The 23,199-nt window shown below is 40.5% G+C and overlaps 1 protein-coding gene across 4 annotated transcripts in view; it reads right to left on the bottom strand.

Annotated features, from left to right (window-relative positions):
- The window catches only part of fmnl2a (formin-like 2a), a 45,763-nt gene extending 26,107 nt beyond the window's left edge, over positions 1–19,656 (bottom strand). For all 4 annotated transcript variants that reach the window (XM_026294802.1, XM_026294798.1, XM_026294801.2 and 1 more), the window contains exons 1-3: positions 19,543–19,656; positions 4,238–4,321; positions 271–351 (exon numbers count right to left, since the gene is read on the bottom strand). In XM_026294802.1, the coding sequence (XP_026150587.1) occupies positions 271–351; positions 4,238–4,321; positions 19,543–19,656 (279 nt within the window). The remainder of the gene's footprint in view (positions 1–270; positions 352–4,237; positions 4,322–19,542) is intronic.
- Positions 19,657–23,199: the final 3,543 nt, after the last annotated feature.

Genomic DNA, 23,199 nt, shown 5'->3' with positions numbered 1-23,199 from the left:
CACCGTTAAGGATTGATGGCAGATGTTTCTCAAACCTGGACCTTGCAGATAAATGACAATCTCTTTTCTCGCTAAAACTCACTAATCGACTGCCTGTTTTGTAACTAAAGTTCTCAAACAGTCTTCTCCAGAAGCCCTGTACGTATCTTTCCTCACAGTCATAGGGATATCCTGGACAAGAGACCGAGGGTCAGAAGGGAAGGAAAAGCTGCCGCAGTGAAACAGCCAGGCCACTAGAAGAGAAAAGCATGTTAGCGAGAGGCCGCTCACCTTTCTTGTGACTGCAGGGTCTAGATAACTCCTCAGCTTTTGGAGATATGTGTGAGGCGGATTTTTCACTTGGAATCGCTCCTGTCAAAAAAAGAAAATATTGAGTGAGATGAGCAAAAGCAAATGAAAACAAGATGAGAGAACAAAAAATAAATAAGAATAGAGAGAGGTAAGTACTGTAGTACTGTACTTTTGTATGCCATAGTCATTTGGTTCATTCATTGTGTGTAGTCAAAACATGAAAAGAAAATCATACCCTCACAAGCCTGAACAGCTCAACAGTATATTGGTATTGTTGTTATTAAAACTGAATAAGCTCTGAGTAAAGTGCAGTCATGACTCATTCTTCAATTCACAAAAAATGTTCTCATGTTCTGCTTTAAGAGGTAGAATGAAAAGAACACCAGGGATCCCTGTATTCAGAATGTGCTTTAGTGAGCATGAGAAGATTTTGCATGACACCACCTCTACTTTGTTTGCACAGACCTCAGGTGTAATGCATGAGTACTGCATGAGTACTACCGATCAGGTTTTCCTGTAGATCTGAAGATCAGATCCTCACTTCTGTGCAACATGTGCTGCACTGTAAGATAGGTTCCAGTACTGCTCTGTAACTTGTGCTTATCCATTTGCAAAATATCAATACAGTGATTTCTGCATCAATGTTTTCAATAAGAGCACAAAGGTTATGAGTCCTGCAAATACCAGTTCACAGTCAGATAACACTGAGTAAAGAGACTCTGGCTGCTAAGATTGTTCACCCTGCAGAAGGTAATACATTATTGCCCTTGTAACTATAGTCATTGATTTTAATGTGCAATAAAGCATCACCTGCCTTAGGGATTGTGGCCAAACGTGTGTGGTCATGTGTGTACCCGTCCTGAGTTCAGCCAGGAACAGGTATTAGGTCAAATCCTTCACATCATTTGTCCCGTAAATATAAATACAACAGATTAGCGCTGGATTTGGATCAGTGTGTTGAGAGGAGAAACCGTATTTGGATCAGGCAGGTGACACATCACTGCAGCATGAATGGTTCAGTTTAGTTAAAGAATGTCATTTAGGAATTGCATTCTTCAGTGTGGACAGAGACAGAAATATATATATATATATATATATATATCTTTACTTAATGTCTTTGTGAAGGAAAACTCCACCACTAGACACTTTCATCATTTGATATATAACAGAAAGTTATTTCAGGCACATCAGTGTATTCATGGATCTCAAACAGGGGTCGACCGATCGATCGGCCGAGCCGATTAATCGGATGTTTTTAACACATTTTAATTAATCGGCCCTGTTTACATTTTACACACACGGCTTCAGCTAATGATGGCGTTTTGAACGCGTAATTACATTGTAGAGTATTAGAATAGACGCTGACCATGCTTATCACGTGTGCCACAAATCTGAAAGTAGAAACGTGTACAATTCAGACGAATATTCTTGCTAAAACATTTCCTCAATAAATGTGTCTGTGTGTCCGACACACACAGGAAAGAGATGAAGGGGGAAAATTAAAATTGGGTGACAAACCCACGATAACTTTAGCTGGAAATAGGCTCAGTATCATGCCCAGATCCAACCCAGCGCAATGTAGACACTAGCCGACTAGTCAGAGTTGCAAGTGCATTGAAAATGACACAATCCCACAACAACTTTTGAACTTTTCACAAAGCCACACTGTCAGATGCACCACAAATGGAAATTGAGCCCTAGGTCACTGTGGTGGGTGAGAATTTTGCCTCCCTCCCTCGATGCAGCATGTGCTAGAAATTAAGAGTATTCTCGGTCACTCAAAATTACACACACATTTGTATTCATTCCTCATGGGAATTTACATAGATTAGATTCATTTCCAAGTCATCTCCCTAAAATTCCCAGAATGTGAGTAATACCAGGCATGCACAGAGAGCCCATTCTACCCGAGCAGCCATATATTTATTTATTTATTTATTTTTTTAAGATCAAGCGTTTTGGTGTACTGTAACCATTTTCCTTCATCCAGCCATGTCCACAAAGAGTACCACAAATTACAGCTTAAAAGTGACCACACAACTGATTAAACACTGACAAGCTAAACTAAATTTTATTCTAGCTTCATGAAAGTAGTGTTTGTTGTAATGCTACTGTAGTGGATCACATGCTGTAAAAGGTGTCCACCCTGTGTATCTAATGCTCCAAGGCTTTGCCGTGTTATCAGGCACATCACATTTATCACAGACGGAGTGTGACTGTCTCACAAAACCAGGAAAGACAACGGTGGCGTCAGGAAAGAGAACTGGCTTTCATGGACACGGCTGACAACAGCAGGCTGAAAGACGGCTTGAACCTGCTTGAGAGTTTCAATTCTTAAGAGTTAAGAGTAAGATCTGGCAGCCTTTACCATAATAAATGAGTCAGCAATTACGGTAAATATCCTGTTACATGCAAAAAAAAAAATGGAATGGAAACAGGGTATAAATATATGAAGCAATGCGCTATATTTTAGAAAAACCAGATGTCTGGTTTTAGGGTGGTCATGTAAAGGGGTTCCAACGAGCTCTCTGATACTTATAGAATTTGTCTAGAGAAGCTGGTTTGGATTAAGTTTGAGACATGAGGCATATGTCCCTCTTTCCACCTGAGGACTGGAACACACTCAAGATGGAGAATCAGTTATGAAAGTGGGCAAGCAGTTCTGTGCCATTAACTGTTTAGAGAGCAGTCAAGTAATGACGTATCTGAAGTTCATGTTTTGTTGGTTGAAAGAAGCCTTGACCTCAGGGAATAAGAGTTTGTCGTATCCTTTTTTTTTTTAATACTCAATGCTTTGACCTTGTGTTCACATTAACAACATACTCCATATTTTATAAATCCTCATAATTGCCCAAAATGTTTAATATTTCAATCTCTGGCAGCTTTTGTGGGGTCTGTTTTTCAAAGGGGATGTACCTGTCATCTCAGCTTCTCTGCCTCCCTTCATCAGTGTTGCCATGGTTACATCAAGAGATTCACTTTAGCGATGACACAGAAAATACTTTACCCCCAAAGCTCATGGGGTATAGGCTTGTTAGGAAAACAAGAGTCGGATACAGTGAGGACAACTGTAGACTAGTTTAGCTGTCACATATCTGGCTGTTAACAGGAGGAAAACAGACTGTTACACAACATACAGGTTTTAAAGTAGTATATAGTTGACAAACATCTCATCTACACTCATCATTTTTAACATTAAAAACACTTATTCATAATACTCTGGAGTATCTGACTTTTGTTCTCTTTTGCAGTAAGTGACTAAGTTCCAAGGAGAAATGATGCCTTCAGGGCAAAAATAACTTGCCATTGTTTTTTCGTCCACTCCTTCACTGGAAATAAAAAGGAAACCAGCTACTTTCACTTCAGGTCTGACACAGAAACACTGATCTCTGGCATAGAGGTTGCAAGAAGAGTGGAGGACTCAGACCACAGCTCACTGCACCGTCTGCTATTTTCTACATGAAGCACTGATCCTAATGGTACTATGAGTTTTTTGTTTTTTTTTAACCAACTTATGTGTGCTCCCTCTAGGCTCCAGCAGATCCCCATGACCCTAAATAGCAATAAGTGGGAATAGGTAATGAATGGATGGATGGACGGATGTGTGCTCCCTCCTGGGCCACTTGACCTACTTGACCAGGGAGGTCAGACCAGTGCGTACAGACCAGGAGAGACTTAGAGGATAATGGTATGGCAAAGACACATGGGACAGGCCTTTTCCAAAATGAGATGTTCAGTAGATAGTAGAGATACTGTACAGATGACTCACTTTTGGTAACTTCATTAAACTGTATAGGAGGTTGATTTATAACTATGGACCCAATCCTATTCAATTTCAAGAGTTTGCCCTTGAGAGTGTGGTAATTATGTAGCCACTGTGCATTAGGTGTGACTTATACAGCAGCTACATCATCTCATATCATACAGATAAGTGACTGAATCCCACCTGATCGCAGATGAGTTCCCACTTTTTCTCATTGTCGTACTGCCGCAACAGTCGGGCTTTGTCTGGAGGAAGATTCATTGAGTTCTGAAAAGACAGAAAAAGGTCACAGTTAATTAGATGTGGATAATAATTTATCATCAGTCATGAGACCAGTCAAAACAGACAACCCACATCAACTAAAAACAATTAAGTTTATACACAGGAAGGAAAGCAATGGAAGAAAACCTCACATCATCATAGGAAAGATATATATTTGTTTAACCTTTATTTTTACGTAACAGAACACGACACAATCACAGCAACAAGGTACAGTATGTATTTCCATTACTGAAGAATATAATTTGACCCTAAAGGGGCAACAAAGATCATTGGAGGTGACACTGCAGTTACAGGATGGGGCATCACCTGATTTCTGATTTTAAAACTCTGAATTATAATTTAAAAATAGCCATCAGAAGACGCCACAAAATTAAGGACAAAGTCTTACAGTTATCTACTATGCCCATTAAGTGGCTCCAAATACTGCCGCTATCAAGTGTCTTTATAAACATGTTGTTGTTGTTAGAGATCAGAAAATGGCCTTCATTCACTCTCCTAGATAAAGTTGTCTCTGTCAAAGCAGGAATTAAACTGTGATTCAAACCCAGAACCACCCCGAAAAAACTGGTCAAAACAGCTTATAATGGGGAAAAAAATCAGTTTATAAAGAGTTCGTCTTTCATGAGAGTAAAGTTGCAACAGTGCATCAGAGAGAAGAAATATCTAAATTCTATTGTCTTTGTAGCCTCTTTTCATTTTTGAACCACATGTGGCCAAATCTGACCTTTTCACATAAACCAGTATCAAATGTATGCAATGTCTAAATACCTATATACTCCTTTCAAACCTGGGCCTATTTTTTTCTTATTGTTATTATTGTTTCAAAATGATTTCCTTGAGAAATGTACGTTGTGCAGGACAAATTTAATGTGACCCATGTGTTGTTCAACAATGCAATTCTGAAAGCAAGCTCCAACTGTCCTAAAACTGTTACACAACTTTACTCTATCAGCATCTGCTTCATGTTCAAATAGCTCTGCAAAACATAGCTCCTTCCAACACAAGCATGATGCACCTCCACCCAAAATGGAATTAGAAAGGCTCAAGGCAATTACAGTAACTAGCACTTAATTGCATCACCCACAGTAAGAACAGCGCAGAACATTCAAATATGTTAGCAACACATGAATAAAATAAAACGTGTGGCACAGAGGAAGATTGGTTCAGATGACCAGGGCAAAGACACACATAAAACATAACTGATTATTTTCTCTCTAGGGGGCAGTCGTGGCCTAATGGATAAAGAGTCAGACTTGTAGGTTCGAGTCTCAGGAATTCAGAATCAGAATTGTCGGTGGGGTGGAGTGAATACCCAGCGCTCTCTCCACCTTCAATACCATGATTAAGGTGAGACCCTTGAGCAAGGCACTGAACCCCCAACTGCTCCCCGGGCGCCGCAGCAATGGTGTGTGTTCACGGTGTGTGTGTTCACTTTGGGTGGGTAATGCAATTTCCCCATTGTGGGACTAATAAGGGTAAATAACTTAACTAATTTAACTTAAAAACATCCTGTAACAGCAGCCTTTCCAGGAAAAAGCTGTCAAATCGAGGTTTCAAATATCAGAAATCTACATTTACAGCATACAGCCATGAAAGATACAACAAATGGTTTAGTGAGAATGTTTTCCACTGCTAAGGAATGACAAAGGGGGGAAAATGTGGCCATCATGCACCGCTAAGCTCGGGGTGCTCCTTCCCCCCTCAGCTAAAATCCACTGGATTTTCCAGCAGAGCTCACAGAAAGAGGGGTGGGGTGGGGGGCAAGAGGAAGATGGATGAGGAATATCCAGAGATCGGGCCCGTTTTCATGAGCAAGCAATATAAGACACATAGACATAGAACATAGACACACGCTGATCAAGTAGTCTGTTCCCCTGCTTGCTTCAGAGTTGTTGCTGTTGGAGTAATGCTTTATTTTTTCAATTTTATATATTATAGTACAGAAAAGCTATTGATCTATACAACCATGCATTTTAATTTCGAAAGAGTGCATTTGTAAGAGAAAATCAATGTAGAGAGCTGCTCAGAAGACACAGGGGCAGGGCTTATGTTTGGTTTTGCTTCTTACCGATATGTACTGAGAGGACAACTACAGACAGACAAGAGCAGGTCTGTAGAAATAAGCCTAATACTGGTATCAACCGAACTAGAGAGGCATGAGCATTTAAAAGTTAACTAGTTAGAGACTTTTATGCTAACTAATTATTTCATTGGGCTCATTATATTATGTTCTGCTCCCACGTTTGTGTTTGTTCTATATAGATGTTGATAAGCTGCAAAATAAAAATGAATTGAAATCCTGCTTTGAATAACTTTGAATATCATTACATACATTAAAATCACTTACAAACACAAAGGTACCATTGTATCTGGTTTAAACGCACGTTGCAACCTGCCCAGTTTCCTCTACAAGAGCGACCAGGAAACTGTATTAGTATTCAGCTGATGCTGCGAGCCGTGCTGATTGCTGCTGTGCTGACTGCAGGGAATTGCTAAGTCAGAAGGGCTCTATTGGATCTGTCTGTCAGCTGACCAGATGAGTCGAGTTAGTAGCTGCTTTCCTTCCCTAAACACATTAAAATACAATTTGACACCTGAGTAGAGCGCCACATTAAATGCAGAAAAAAAAAAAAAAAACACTAGCAGTCTCAGTATATCCCACACTGAAGTGCAAACAGGCTGTTGCATATCGTGGACAGCAAGCTGAAATTAAAGATGGGTAAATCATTATTGCTAGACCTATGGCTTGTTTCGTTTGGATCGACTGGCCTGAAAACAAACAGATCTGTGGTAATGATGTAAGTGTTTGATATAGGTGCAGACTGGTTGAGTGGCTGGGGGGTTTGCTGATTCGCTGTGAGTGCGCCAAGCTGTGGGGTTAAAGCAAAGAACCACTTCTACCAGCCTTCATTTCATCCCAGTGCTAATGAGCTGTGACAGGCACTCAAGTCGCTGGGGTCAGGTTACCCCATGTCTACAGCCACACTATAAGTGTGTGTCTGTGCGCATGTGTGTATGTGCGTGTGTTACTGATGGGGTGCTGTTGAGGATTGTGGAACAGCTTTTCACCAACACTTGACAGCAGGACCACCCTCATGGATACACACACATACACACACAAACATAAAATCTCCCAGGAAATGAAAATGTAATAACAGAAGATTATAATGAGTTTGCCCATTCAAACGACTAAATCCAAAAATTTCACAAGGTTCAACCACAGTTTACAAACAAAAAAAAACTTGCAGTATCATGCAAAATATTGTAATAAAGCTGTAAAAGCTATAAATATCCAGACCATAGAGTAAGAATCTAAAATTATTGCAATCAATGAGAAGGCAACGATTCCTTCCAGATACCAACAAAATGAAGAATGGGGGGACAGACTGAGGAATTTACTGTGCTGGATAACTTTCCTGTCCTGTGAAATGCAGTTTCAACACTTCATCATCTCCAGCCACACTTCATGCTGCCAAACTCACATTTCATCTCCAATGCAGCTGTCCCACATCTGTGCTGAAAGTTTGTGTTTTCCTTTAGAAACATTTGGAAAAGGCTAAAGCAGCTAGTTTTAGCTCAAACATGAATCCTGAGGTATCACAAGTAAGTGACATCACTGTGGATGAGGCCGTACACTAACTGAAAACTTGGGCTGTATATTGTAACACATTTTCAACATTATTTTGAATACATCAAATATGTTTGGGTTTTTTTGATACAGTAAGACCAGTAAGTAAGGTCAAACTCAACTCTGGAGTGGTTTGGTGACAGTAACGCTGTTGTCTTAGCGTGCAAGAGTAATGCATTTAGTACTATAAACTTTCACATTGTAGCTTTACCTTTTTTGGTTCAGATGTGAAAAAGGTTTGCTAAACATAAGACAGTACTGATGAATAAACCTACCAGGGTCTCAGCCTTTCACGTGTTACTCAGTTTATGTTTGCAAATGAATGCGCTAACAAAGGTTTTCTGAATTAGAAAGACTAGGGGGAAAAAATTCACTCAGTTTTTCATGCAGTAAGATTACTGCAGTGTTGTGAGGTCAAACACTATCATTCAAATAGTACCACATATGGACTAGATACAGTATGTATTTGTACAGGGGCTTAAGGGCCACCAAAACCTTAAGAAAAAATCCCTTAGAAACAAACTGCAAGTCAGCCCAGTTTCATAGTGTGTCTTCTCTTTGGGCTTGTGAATAATGAACTGGCAGTCACTGAAATGAGAGGATCACTGAGACTTGACTCATATTCAGCAGCCAGCACTGACCGACAACCTGCGTCCTCCGACCAAGCATACTCTTTATTACAGCAGCCAGGATCCCGACAAAAGGTCTCTATTCAAACTCTGAATAATGTCCACCAAAGACAACTGTCATTTTTGGTGCTGTAGGAGGTGTAAGAGTTGCAAAAGAACAGAAGGTGTGAGCACATGTTTAGACAACCGGGTTCATTGCAATCACACAACCTGGGCAAAGATGTGAACTAGCAAAGTTTGTAATATTTGACCATAATACAATATAAATAAAATCTGACTTGACTAGAAAGGTCAGAGTGGTTACTCTCTGCTGTGAGACATGACTATGATCACGTCTCACCACAACATGGTGCAGCCAAGGTAGGTTATACAGGACCAGTAACAACAGGCTTCTTGTAACTATGACAACCAGAAGCTCAACTCCAACAGTTGCTACTAACATCACTTTATGTCACCGTTGAACTCCCATCAGCAAAATTTATTAGTATCCATGCATCCTCTCATTAGAGGAGCTTGAGTCATAAAAAGAGTAAAAATAGACAGCTGGCTCCAAGCCCACCAACCACCCACTACCTTCCAGGAGGTCTGCAGAGGCATGGCCTTCACAGCACAGCTGGCCCCAGAAGCAAACACAGCCCACATGAAGAACTAGTTTTTGTTGCTGTTAAAAAGATGTGGATTGTGTATCTGACCATTCGAGTAGGGATGAGTCTGTAACAGAATATTTTACAATTCAAGGTGCACAAATTGACTCCTTGTGGTAGAAAAGGTTTATTATTAGAATTCATGACACATATAGTGGAGACAGACACACGCACGCACACGCACGCACACCTTTAATCCCTTGTAAATAACTACAATACATCTAATTTAAAGTCCACACCTAGGCTAATTAAAAGAAGAATTTTTAGAAGCAAAAATATTATGGTTTGAGGACAAACTTTTAGAAGTGAAACCAGTTCATTAGACAACCCCTCTGTTCCAAAGACGCTCCATGGTCAGGAAAACTTTTTCAAATAGACACAGAACCTCCTCTGGTGTAGTTATACACAACAACAACAAAAGTATGAGACAGAAACTGCCTCCGAGCCACCCCACTTCCTCTCAGATATCTTCCAGAGCAGGGATTGATCTGTCCTTGGGGATCTGGGCTGTAATGAGTTCAAGACACACCCACACTCTGCCTTGTTCTTTGACTTTTTTCTGCTAATGCACCACAATTTAAAAAAAAAAAAAAAAGTCCACTCTGACCGAGCCAGGAGATCTAGATTTACTCGATTAAATCATCAAAACACTTCTCCCGAATCTTACACTCAGTATGATAAAAGGCAAAATCAAACTATTGACCTTCACAGATCGCACCTCTTTCTCTTGTAAACATCCCTTTTGCATCATTCAAAGCAAATGTTCCAGCCTCTGATTTATTAATGTTCATTATAACCTCTTCCTGTCTTTATAAACCAATGTTACTAACACCACTCTACATGCCACAGCAAGAAACTACCTCTGACTCCATCAGCCATGGACACCTAGTCATAACAAATATTTGCACATTGCTCAACACACCGGAAATGACTGGATGCTACACTGTTCCCTCCCAGTAAAGTACCTGTTTTATCACTCACTGGGGTGTTATATGTTTTTAATGCATTTACACAGACATAATGACATTAGCACTCTAGGCTACTTTGAGTTGTAATTATTCTGTGCACTAATACATAACAGGCTGCACGACTATGTTACGCTCCATTTATTTCTCTTCTTCAGGCAAGTGAAGGAGTCCTACGGCTCAGACCTGCAAGAGTCAAAATCTGTCATGTCAATAGTGGAGGCAGTAAGCAGTAAGTGCCTACACAAAGGCGAAAGGAATAAGACAGCCCTTGAGGCATGTACTATTTAAACTGAGCTGTCCTCCGCTCATTATCGCAGTGTGGATTCTTAATCCTTAGTGTTCTGTGGGGGCACAGGTGTCCCCTGTCTGTCCTCAGATTAGCTTTGTAATCCCTAGAACCCCCTACCCTGGCTCAGCAGCCTGCTCCATTAAGACAGTAGTGTTTATGTTTGTAAAGCTGTTCACAAGAACGGCTCTTGACTAATGGTGAGTTCTGTTGCCTCTCAGTTCTTGCCGCCTTACAAGCACATTTCAGTGAAATTCCTTTCCATTCATCTCAATGGTAATTACTCTATAATATTAGATACAGTACAATACACCATCTATGCCTCTACATGAAATCTTGCATGCAGGACACTACTAGCTTGTCGTCCTACAGCACCAATCATTAATAAAATTATCTCCTCATTGCTGTCATTTACTTCATCCTAGTCATTAAACTACAGGTGAAACACCCAGTGCATTTCGAAAGCCATACCATGCACCATAACACACATTTAATGGCACTGAGAAATCAACAGAATGGCCCCAACAGAACACAGAATACAGCAGCTGCAAGTGGGTGGAACCAAATTCGACTTCCTCTGTGCAAAATATTTTGAGTGTAAAGTCAAACTGCTCTGTCTCATATGATTTAGTCAATAAATCGTAATGGAAAACATTTGAAAATCCATTGGCTGTGCTATGTGCAAATACACAGTATAGGCTACTGCAAAAAAAAAAAAAGTCTATTGTAATGGTTACTTTGTGGAAAAAGTCACTTTGGCTTGAAGCAGAATGGCTTTCATGCTGGACATTATCCAAATAGTGGAAACATTATGGAGATGCTTTAGAGCAGCAGGAAGTTGTCCAAATAAAACAAGTGATACATGAACACAGGAGAATTCTCGCCAAGCCAGATGTTGAGATGTTGTGAAAGTGTCCAGACTGGGATGGAGTCCATTTTCCAGCACCACAATATATAGATTATGGAACAGGAAAAGTGTTTATCTAAAACATACACAATAGTTTCTGGGGAGTCTGAGACAAGTAGGTTATGGAATGAAATCACTGGTTTACTTGAAATCTGATATTTTGTGCAAAACTCCTTTCAGAATAAGTTTCTATATGAATAAACTATTTCAGTAGGAGGTAGTGAGAGGAACAGGAACTCTGAGCTCACAAAAAGGAGGATGAGTAATGTCATACTGCTGCTAAGTATAATCCTTTACAGATTTAAATCTTAATTACAACAGCCCAACATACAACCACACACTAAAAGTTCTGATGTAGCCTATTGTGTTTATAATGGTGCCTATGACTAAAGCATTCACTTTTTTACACTGTAACCTTTTGGATATAGAAGATGAGATGAACCCTGCTTTCCATCTGGGGATTCCCTGCAACCTTTTTGAAAGTATGGATATCTTCTCTTAACACAACATTGTGTCATGGCAGATATAATCAGTATATCAGCTGAAACACACTGGAATTGTTTCTATGGTGCATATCCCCCTGCTGCTTTGATTCCACAATAAAGCGACTGTCTCTTTAACACAAAATAAAACAAAGTAAACAGTGAACACAAGTGTTATTCAGTCACTAACTCATCTCTTCATCTGTCCTGTATGTTGACTCATGGAGCAGTTATAACAGGTTTTTTTTTTTTTTTTAATCAAATGCAAGCCTATGGCTTTGTCTGCATAATCCTTGGTTCTATGATGTGGTGGATTGTGTGGGAGAATTATTTATAATGGGTGTTTAATAAATGGGTGTTGAATAATAGATAAAAGAGTTTTACTGGAAATACACAACAAGGAATGAGACTCTACCTGGTCCACTTTGTGCTGGTTTCATTTCAGGAGGGGGTTGTTGGTTGTTGACCTTAGCTGTGATGGGGCCTATATCAAACTGCAGTAAAGAGCACTGACGTACATTGAAATGCAACAGGACGTCCCATTCTGGTGTGCAGATGTTAATTCTGGCAAGTTGTTACCTGACAAAACATGCCTCTAGATTCTGGCAGCTTCAAACGCACCATATGTCCCAAGAAAGAAAAATCATTCAAGAAGAAAGCTTAAAAAGAAACAAAGCGTCATATTGCATGTTCGCACTCAAGTCCTAAGATGGACAACATGTACCAACAAATGACAGCTAGACCATGAGTTTTCTAAAGGCAAAGAGTCATCGTGTGCCTGATATTTCAAAAGATACAAAATGAGGGTAAATGAGGTGGCACACACAATCAATACGATGATTCTGTAAGTACACTCAATAAAGGTTAAGGCCCCCCAAAAAAGAATGACAACAATATCAATGTCACAAGATAAAGCTCACCTCGGAGCCACAACACACCAACAATCTGTCACAAGAATGCCCATGTTTGAAGGCTATTCAGGACTTGGTTTTTGATTGAGCTCAACATTATGAAGATTAAATTATTCCTAACAGTTCATAACAAAACACCCACTGTTGTGCAGAACGTCGGTCAAGCAATCTCGCTTTATAGCGCAGCTGCCGCTTTGGAGTCTGGACAGACCCTGAGCATAATGCACTCCTCTACAGAGCTGTGACTCTTGTGTTCTTTTGTGTGGACCTTGGACTGGCCCTGTTGGACAACACTGGCAATTGACTGTGACCAGCATGAATGGACCAGCCTGGCCTTTCCCAAGCTACATCACCATACACCTGCTCAGGAAGACCTACAGCAAAGACATTCATAACCAAGTCAAAGACTCACCAACTCCAGTTGGATGTTGAAAGTTGCTATTTCTTCCAAAAATGTTGACAACTGGCAATTAAGTACAACCTTTAAGTAATGTTGGGCAAAATGTTTCCACTTTCACCATTCTGTAACTGAGACAAAGGGTCACTGTGACAGACTCTTTGTTAATCCACTGCCTAAACAAGGGTCAAGGACTGTTGCAATCAGGTATCATGCTGAAAACCTTCTGAAAAGCCATATTTTAAAGTCAGCAGCATTTTATTTGTATCCTAATCAGCCTCTGCCACTGATGCAGCAGTACAGAAACTCAAACCCTCCCAAATGTGCAGATGTCAAAACTAAGCTGAGAACAACAATAAAGATTGAAGCCTCAGTGGTTTTGACTCAGCAGTGCCTGCACACGGCCAAGAGACAACTTCACACTTAATCAGCTGACCCTTTGCCAGCCAGGCAAGATGCCCCCAGGGTCCGCAACGGGGTTTTGACCAGCACATTATCGCTTAACACCACAGCACCTCATATTCCCTCTAAGAGCACGCAAAGGCCAGAACCCTGGCTGCTGGATCTCATTGCTCCCCAAGCATTTCATGCTCTGCTCTGTCACAGCTAATTGGTGGTTGAGCATCCTGGGGCTCCGTCACAGCAGAAAGCACATAAGCAATACACACACACACACACACACACACATTATGTGTGGTGGCCTCTAGCAGCCTGCCGGGTTTGGGTCCAGTGCCAGGCCGCGTCTTGGACTCTCCACAGAATAAAAAGCAACTCTGTTCTCCAGGCCTGCTGCACGGGATTCAGCCACTGTTCACCCTCTGCTCTTCAGACAATACCCATTGTTCTGCTTTTTAATGAAGAAGAGTCAACATGGAAAAACCAGGAGGGCTAGTTTAGTCACTTCCTGGGTCCCATGTAAGAGATATAGAGGTCAGTATTTTGTATTAGCCAAAACCAGGAAAGCCAATCACAAGCACACAACAATATGTAAAATTCTCAAGGCCAAGCTGCCTCTCAGAATAAACTACATGAATGTATGTATGTAATGATACTATTCAACATTGATCTATTTTTTTTCTTTTCACTATTTTCAATTGCCCACTGAACAACTGAAAGAAAAAAAAAAACATTTAGCTAAAACAGGCTAAAAAGTTGTAATTCACTGTGAGTTTGTTGGTACGAGCAATCACCTTCTCATTACACACAGACATTCGTCCCATTGTTCATGTCGCAACTGCGACAAGTGCAGCTTTAAGTACAATGTATGCCTAATTTGACAGTACAACTGAACGCTCCTGAGAAAGGGTTTGGGTTGAACATCTGTGCAGGTAAAAAGGCACAGCCACTTTGGACCTGTCAATGTGACAAATTAGACTTCAGTTGAACAGAAAGGATATTCATGTGATTAATCTGGGTAGGAGATTTCAGATCCACTGCCTCACACCACAAATAACAGCAGCTCGTTGCACCTCAGCAGCCTTTAAACAAAGCAGCTTAGATCTAATCTGGACAGACTATTGAGAAGAGCAGCTACAACAACAGTTAAGCCTATAGTCTTCCATATGGCATTTCAACAAGTAATAGCGGTAAACTCCTCTGCCTCCCTGACTGTGGTTATGATAGCCAGCAAACACGATGGTCCTGAGATCAAAGTCAATGTTATCCTGGATGTGGTTAGGACTGGGTTTGATGTCACCTCTGAGGTTAGCTGAGGCAGGGTAGCAGACATGAGGCTTGAGCTGCATTCCTGTTCCACAGTCATCTTACAGCGGTTCAGTGTGAAGCATATAGACCAGCTCATATTTTACATATGACACTAAGAGATTGATTGTTGGATGTTTCACATGCTTTCAGCCAGTGTGCACTTAAAGACAGAGCCAAAAATGCCACTTTGAAGCCTTACTTCTATGCTCTAATGGTTGGCTAAATGACATTGTTGGATTGATTAGGCAATAAGTGCAGAGTAAAATGATCTACCAGGACACTGATATGGCGAGCTCTAAAGTAGTTTCACTGGGAGATCAGCTTTGTGCTCTGCAGAGTAAATATCAAGAGCGTTGCCCCAATACTAGCTCATCTTCATGTGCAACCCATCTTGTAGACTTACTGCATGTCCTCAATACTATGGCAACCACAAGTGAAGTGCAGGCTTGCAAAAATGTTCCCATTTTGCCATTCCCATCGAGCCATTTTGCCGTGGATACTGTATGGGAGGATGAAAACTAAAACCAGTAACATTCTTACAAGACATCCAAAGAAAAGAAACAACTTTCAACTGATACAGAAAATTACTTATGCAAAAAAAAAGTAAACAAATTCCTCTTTAGGCCTTCCTCTGCCCCCACTCAGTACTTTAAACAATGAATATTTGGGTTTAAACTACACATCTCTTCATGGCCAAGGTCACATCTGAATTAGCCCGTCTTATCACGGCAGAGGCCTTGCATTATAATTAGCCTAAGACTGTTTCAAAGATCAGTCCTTGGCTCCAGGGAGTTATAAGACAGAGACTTCATTCAATGGGAGCTTTTCACTTAGTAGAAACTAACAACTCAGACAGCAGTACACTCTACTTTTTTTTTGTATTTTTTAGTATTAGTACAGTACTACTATCATACATAGCCACTGATTACTGTGTGTGCCTAGTAAAAACTCAAGCAAACTCAAAATACCAATATGCAGCTAGAAAATGCTGGTATGATATCACACACACTATCTAAGCAGGGTGATAAATTGACCTCTCTCCCAGAAGTAAATGGCAGTATGGCTTTCTGTGCTCACCGTGGCAGTCGTGTTGATGAACACTGATGTAAAAAGTTTCTACTGAGTTGTTGTGTGGTGGCTGTCTGGCTTAGCAACCTATTGGAGGCTCAGTTAATGCAGGCAGAGAGCACTGCTGAAGCAGTACTCTAACATGCTTCCAACACAATCGCACTAAAGACAAAAGATTTCCCAGACTGATAAATTTGGCGCAACAGTATTGGTGCACCCCCAAGGCATCTGTACCTGCAGAGCAGGTGTTTCCAGCAGCTGTACTAACATTACAGTTAACACGACACAAGCCACTCCTGTCATTTAGATAAGATATGCATTTTATCTTACATTAAACCAGTAAAACGGGGGTCTGCTGTGGGGAGGACAGAGCAACTTGCTTCATGACTATCTGAAGAAGTTACAGGTTATTTAGTGATCAAGGCTATAGTCCCTTTGATAAAGGAAAAATGTCTCAGACTGTTTTAACTGTTGCATGTCCAATATGTTTCTCCAATGAAACTTAGCCGTTGTGCAGCATTGTTTGCTTTGTGTAATGCTATGAGTGAGAGCCTCTGCAACCTTAAATAAATGTATACATTTGTAAATTAGGTAACTGGATGCTTACTTCATCTGTTCTTATAAATTTCAAATTTCCTCTGATATTTAGGCAAACAAATCAAATCAGTTATTAAAGTATGTGTATTATGGAAAGAAAAAAAAAAACACCCACTGTATTTAATAAATTGCTTAAAAAGTGAGTGCCCAAACAACTGAGCACCACAAACCAAGTACAGGCAGTTAAGAGTCAAAACAAAGTTCTTAGCCTCGTCTATGAAAACAAAACTGATATTATTCCTATTATAGATTTCAAAATAATTAAACATGGTTTATTTTAATTAATTTAATTCATACTAATTACTTGTATGGCTACTTCTGTCAAAAACAAACATGACTGCACTGGCAAATTTAACACATTATATGGACCAACAGCATAAATTGAAGAAACACATGCTTAAACTCTCCAACCCTAGAGTCATTGAAAAGATACTGTTGGTACCAAAGCTCTGATACAGTTTTGATAAGGTAAAATGTAAAGGATAGCCAGCATAGAGAGTTGATACAAACCCTTATCAGACTGTATAACATGTTTAATTAGCAACAACAATCTTTTTCACAGGCAGACTGTAGGCTGATAATATCTAATAATCCAATAACTTGTACAACTGTTCAATGTATTCATTTCTTACTATAGGAATCAAGTGTTAAAGTTACGTGCGGTTGCAACATGTGCTCTGTTCGACAGATGAAAGTCATGAGTCAGTGTTTGCGTCTGCACTGTCACATTACACAGCATGGGTGCTAATTCAAGTACAATATGTTCTTATTATGAAATTCAAGGGTTTTGAGAGGCGAGTGCTTGCATGTGATCACACACAAGCACAGACCTTTAATCCAAAGGGCACCCTATTGTGATCTCAGGCTTGCCTATTAGGAGGGGCAGATAAAACATCTTGGTGCTATTTCTTCACCAGTGTGGAGAGTGAAAAGTCTAGTATTGCCTCAAGACCAAGATATATGGAATTGTAAAACAAAAATGAGTTTATCTGGTATATTTTATGTGATTTATTAAAGAAGGAACCAGCCAAACAGATGAATCCAAACACTGAAGCTGTTGATGTGACTGAACAAAGCCTATTGTTTGCAGACAATATCAGACGAGATTGAGAAGGTGAAAGTGATCAAGCAGTCCAAAACAATCAAATCTTGATTAATCAATCCTGATAGTCACTGATATGTTGAGATACAAAGAAGACAGAGGTATCATTCTAATCATCTGCTATTCAACCCGAAGTGAGGTCATCACAGTCACACAGTGCCACTCACTCCGGCAATCAAGTCAGCTGTCTTCAGGAATGACTGAGACACGTTAGGGTTTAAATGGTACTAAATAACACCAAAAGCTGTGATTATAGCACTAAATTCTTCTAATGCTGGAAGGCTTCCATCCCACCAAGAGCTGAGACATCAAGCTGGCAGAGAGGGAGTGGGAGAGGATATCACATGGTACAAGGCTTTTCCGACAGCCAGAGTTTGGCAGGTAGATTTTTTTTTTTTTCTGGAAAGAATAACTAGGATTAGTTCTGTAAATCAAACTTTTGGATGCTAATCATCTTCTGATCCCTGCCATTCGCCATGCAAAGTGGCTCAGAAAAGGGAGACCTCTTGATGCTCTGAAACTGAAGTGGGTAGGTGATTCTAACAGCAGATGTGATGAAGAAGAAAACCTCAATCCCCTGTGGAGGCGTGACGTCAAACCTCTCTTACACTAAAGTCAGCTGCCTCCAAGCACAGAATGAGATTCATCGGCGTCTGACAAGCGGCATTCACACCCCAGCACAACGCTGACACGCAATGATCTGACTTCCACCTAAACTTGATCCGCTTTTTGTAATGGGCTTACAGGCTAAAAGATCTGGGCCAACAACATTAACTGCTTCCTAAAAAAATAAATAAATAAAAATACTGCAACACAAAACAAAATGTAGAAAATTAAACCTTTTCCTCTGCGCCAAGACAAGTCTACGATCACACAGCAATAAGATTTCCTCAAGTCAAAGTCCTTCTCCTAAGGGCTAATGTTTACAAGAGCACTAGGCCAGGTGACAACCACATTTGACCCACATTTTGCCACCCTAACTTCACTGTTCTTCAGCGTAGGCCTGTTTTCACTGACTGGTGAGCTGTGTCCTGGAAAATCTCCTGATCAGCAAAAGTTATTTGTTATTTATAACAATGGCCTATATAGCAACACTTTACGGCACAAGAGACCCTGGTGAACAATAAAGTTCCCAGCTCCTGTACTACTTTCTAAGCCGTTACCTGCCGACACAGCGGTGACGGAAACTTCAGTGAAAGGTCCAAAAGTGTCCTCATTTAGAAAAGTATGATGTGCATCCAGAGCTGTCTATTCTGCATCACATCCACAGGCCTACTGGTTCCTACACCAGTTACTGAGCCTGGAAAACCTTTTGACTACAATCAGCCATAATCAGCCTTCACTCTCAGGTAAGTAAAATAGTTGACACAGACTTTATGATGTGACAGATGTTTCAAAGACACTTGGCATGCCGGGCACTTTAAGCTTTAGTAGTGAGCCAGCCAGACTCATAAAGTTGGAAGCACACTGCCATAAAACCAATCATTTACCACTACAGGTACTCAGATGGTGCTCAGAAGATTTTAGTGCCCTGTATTTTGGGTCAAGGGGGTAAAAGTGATGGGGATGGTGTATCTTAAAATTAAAAACTTTAGTAATGGGTTTCAAATACCTGATGAAAATGTTTGCAAACTGAAACACGACGACAAAGAAGCAGATGCAAAGTCAGCAAAGTAAGTAAATAGACAGCTTTTGTTTTGTTTTGTGTTTGTTTGCTCGGGATACTATTTTTTTCTAAACAACAAAGAAAGGATCAGGCGTGCTGGACAAACAGAGGTCCAACCTACACACAGCTGTCCCGACCAGGACACTGAAACATGGAGGAAAACAAAAGAGAAGGATGGATAAATAAATAAATAAATAAATAAATAATTCTTCCTTACCAAAACGACTGCAAACCTTTCCTCCAGTTCACCTGGCTCTGGCATGGGCAGTTTCAGAGGCATGTTGTGTCCTCTGAGATCAGTGTGCTGGTCCATGCTCCCTGCGTTCCCCATGTTTCCTCTTTCACCAACAACTTTTCTCCCCTTCCGTCTACTTGATTTAAAACAAAAGAAACAAACAAACAAACTCCGAATTTAAAAAAAAAAGAAAGAAAGAAAACCCCCGCACGTCCTTTGGTTCGCTCAGTCGCCCTCGCAGGCTCCTCGCAGGCTCCTCGCAGGTTTATCCGGGTCCTGGTCAGTTCAAAGTAAAGCACATGTGTGGGAGGCAGCATAATGCGACGGGTCCGAGCAGCAGCAGCCGCGGCAGCGGCGGCGGCAGGAGAGGAGCCCCTGGTGAGGCATGTTCACGGCAGAAAGACGAGACCTGGAAACTTGACTCGATCCACACAGACCTTTCTTCGCTGTTATCCGAATCTTGCACAATTTCGGCTCCACTCCCAGTCGGCAGTAATGACGACTAGCATGATTCACGTTTATTGCGATGCCCCCCGCCTCCTCCTCCTCCTCCGTCTGTTAGTTAGTAGTTAGTGAGCGGAGCTGCCTGTCCTAATCCCTCCGCTGCTCTCCAGCTAGTTAAGGAGGAGGGGGCCCTATCACACACATACACACACATACATATACACACACACTCTCTCATCCCTCCCTACAATGAGCTCTTTCAGGGGCAAGACTCCCACTTCTTCTTGGGGCGTAGCTCCTGAAACCGTAGCTAAGGAGATGATATTTTCTGTGTTGCATTGTGGTACTTTGAGTCCATTGTGAAAAAACGACGAACTCGGGTCCACATGGCGAAACCCCCCTGGGGCCCCTGAGTGGTCCACTCCTCACCCAGGGGTGATAACACGGACTCTGAGACAAATGAATTATTTCCTATCTGTATGTTTTCGTTTATATAGTTCTATGTAGTTATTAAAAATAAATCCAACGTTGGATTTAATGTGATGATGGGTCATTCCAGCACCACTAAATGTTTAACAAAACAAAAGTTTTCATGGATGGATTGCTGAGCACGCCCAGGGGCCCAAAGGGTCAGAGGTCCCCAAGACCAGAGTACCATAGATTGACTGTTAACCTTTCTGTTGGAAAGTCAAACAAATAAATGATTGCAAAAAAAAAAAAAAAAAAGCCATAACAAGAGACCCTACAACATGACTAAAGATAACAGAAAACAACACTGAAGTCAAAAAAATGACAGTTTAAATATGCAAAATGACCAAATGATGTAAAATGAAAAGCTGACATAAACCAGACACAAAACCACCACAAGAAAACACAAACTGGCTGTGGTTGCTCTATGAGTGTAGGCAAGGTGGGGGCCTGTCAGTGCCCAGGGGCCCAGTGTCTCCTAATCAGTCCATGTAAGTTTTAGAGTAATTATTCATTCACTTAAAATAACAAGAGAATGACCTGCAAGTTTGTTGAACAAAAGCAAATCAGCTTACTCAAGTCTCCATGCTGCTGAGTCTGGTTTTACTGATTTTTATAAGATAACATGCATGGGCATCTTATCTACATGACAGTGCTGATGTGTGCATTAATGCAGCTGCTGGAAACACCTGCTCAGCTGGTAGAGATGTTCCATATCACAGAGATTTCCATTTGTTCCTTTTGTTCCTTGTTATTAAAATGATGACTGCATTTTACAATGAAACTGTCACAGTCAGACTTGTTTATTCCCTTTCAACATGCCTTACAATGAAATACAATGAAATGTGCCGTCAGCGTGGAGACCCCTTTACGCATGAGAGGGTGACATCAGTATGCAGAGGTCTGGAGACGATCCAGGGGTTCTTCTGATGTACAGTGGTTTTATTCAGGCTGCTGGAATGATTCAGTACGGGAGGATGTCACATCTGAGGTTAGCTGTCTGAACCCGCTGAGGGTGCCAAACACAGACTGACCTCATACGTCATTATATAAATTGATTTGCTCTGTCTGAAGACCCTCCCCCGTGTGTTGTGTATCTTATGTACCGTGTAGCCTTTCCTACTTATTAGATTTGATTTACTTGGTGACTGCATCTACACTGCTAAGGAATGAGTTTACACATTGAGAACAAGAGCAATACAAACAAAAACATATAACCCAAAATAATCCAAGTGTGTTAGATGCAATATTTGAACTTCAATAAGAAAAAAATGTGAAAACATATGGCACTGTCTGGTAAGAATTTAAAGGGTTGTTTAACCATCATTTTTGGACGATGTGAACCTAATGAGCAATATGTTTAGTGTGAATATATATGTTCAGCAAAAGGTTTAAACTGTTTTATTAACACACACATACTGTAAACAGGAAGCGAGCTATTGTCAAAAACCCATTGTCAGACAGTGAAAGCAGGACTTTTATGGCCTCTGGGGTTCTGGGGCCAAGTCAAGTGAAGATGGCTTTCATTAAGACGTTTAAAATATTACTATGCACTGATTTCATCTAGAAGTGCCCAAGTTACTTATTCGTATCAGCATAAACCAAAGCAAACACTTTTTGTAAATTGACAACAATCTTCCCTTTATATTCTTAACACATGCATGTGACTATGTACTTGGACTCAATCTATCTATTATCCTGTCACAATAATAAACAAATGGTGCTTACTGTACACTGAGAGCAAGGCAGCACATGACATAAGTTAGACAATGAAAGCACTTTAAACAATAAAGCAAGGTTTCTTAGCATAAACTGCAATGAAAAAACAATCGAGGGCATGTGGGAAAGATGAGAAAGTGTCATTTTCCAGCGGTTTCATTAGAATCTTCACATGGTTTGAGAAAAAGGAACAATAACAATCTTTCCATTAAAGACAGCAACTTCATTTTTAGAGTGCCACATTCCCAACACAAGAGGCAGTTTGAATGTATGGGGGAAGAGGCCACTTTCCAGCTGTATCTCTGGTCTCGGGAAATATCAGCGACTTCGGATATCTCCACAAGGAAATATAAAATGCAAAGGAGATGCCAAAAATAAAGGCAGCACAATTGGACCAGTGTATGGGGATCCTCAATAGGGAGTTCATCTGGCTGCTCTGTTTAATAACATCTGTGAAATGAAGTTGTCTTAAATAAGAGAAGACTCATGAAGTTATGACCTTCACAAGAGTTGAGGATAACAAATGTGTCTTTGTGTTGATCTTTGAGGGCTGAATAATTTAGTGAATCAGCTGAAGTAGACATGCAGATTTAGCAGTGGTCTTGAGTCTTCAGAACAACAATGCCCTCTAATGTATGTAAAGTGTATTACTCAGTTTGAATCAGACTATTATAAACTAAGGAATTCCATCAACTTTTTCAAGGTAGGGGACAACTTATATAATTCCAGCCTTGATTGAATTCTTTAAGCAAACATAACATAAAATAGGGGCCAGAATAATTGTTTGCAACTGCAGTAACACGAAACTCAGATATCAAACAATTAAGAATTGAAAAAGATGAATTCGGCCTACAAGTAGCAATCCCTTGAACAGAGGGTTTTAAATGGCTGCATGTTTATTTACACCCAAGACATGAATATTTCAAAACATTTGCACTGTGTTGTGTCATGCAATATAGCTGGAATACACATTCATTAGTATATATTATGAATATATAACTCAAGAGG

Source organism: Mastacembelus armatus, chromosome 21 (genome assembly GCF_900324485.2).
Source record: "Mastacembelus armatus chromosome 21, fMasArm1.2, whole genome shotgun sequence".
In the NCBI taxonomy this organism is placed as follows: domain Eukaryota; kingdom Metazoa; phylum Chordata; class Actinopteri; order Synbranchiformes; family Mastacembelidae; genus Mastacembelus; species Mastacembelus armatus.
Note: the sequence above shows the minus strand (reverse complement) of the source record. Positions and strands in the feature narration are given on the sequence as shown.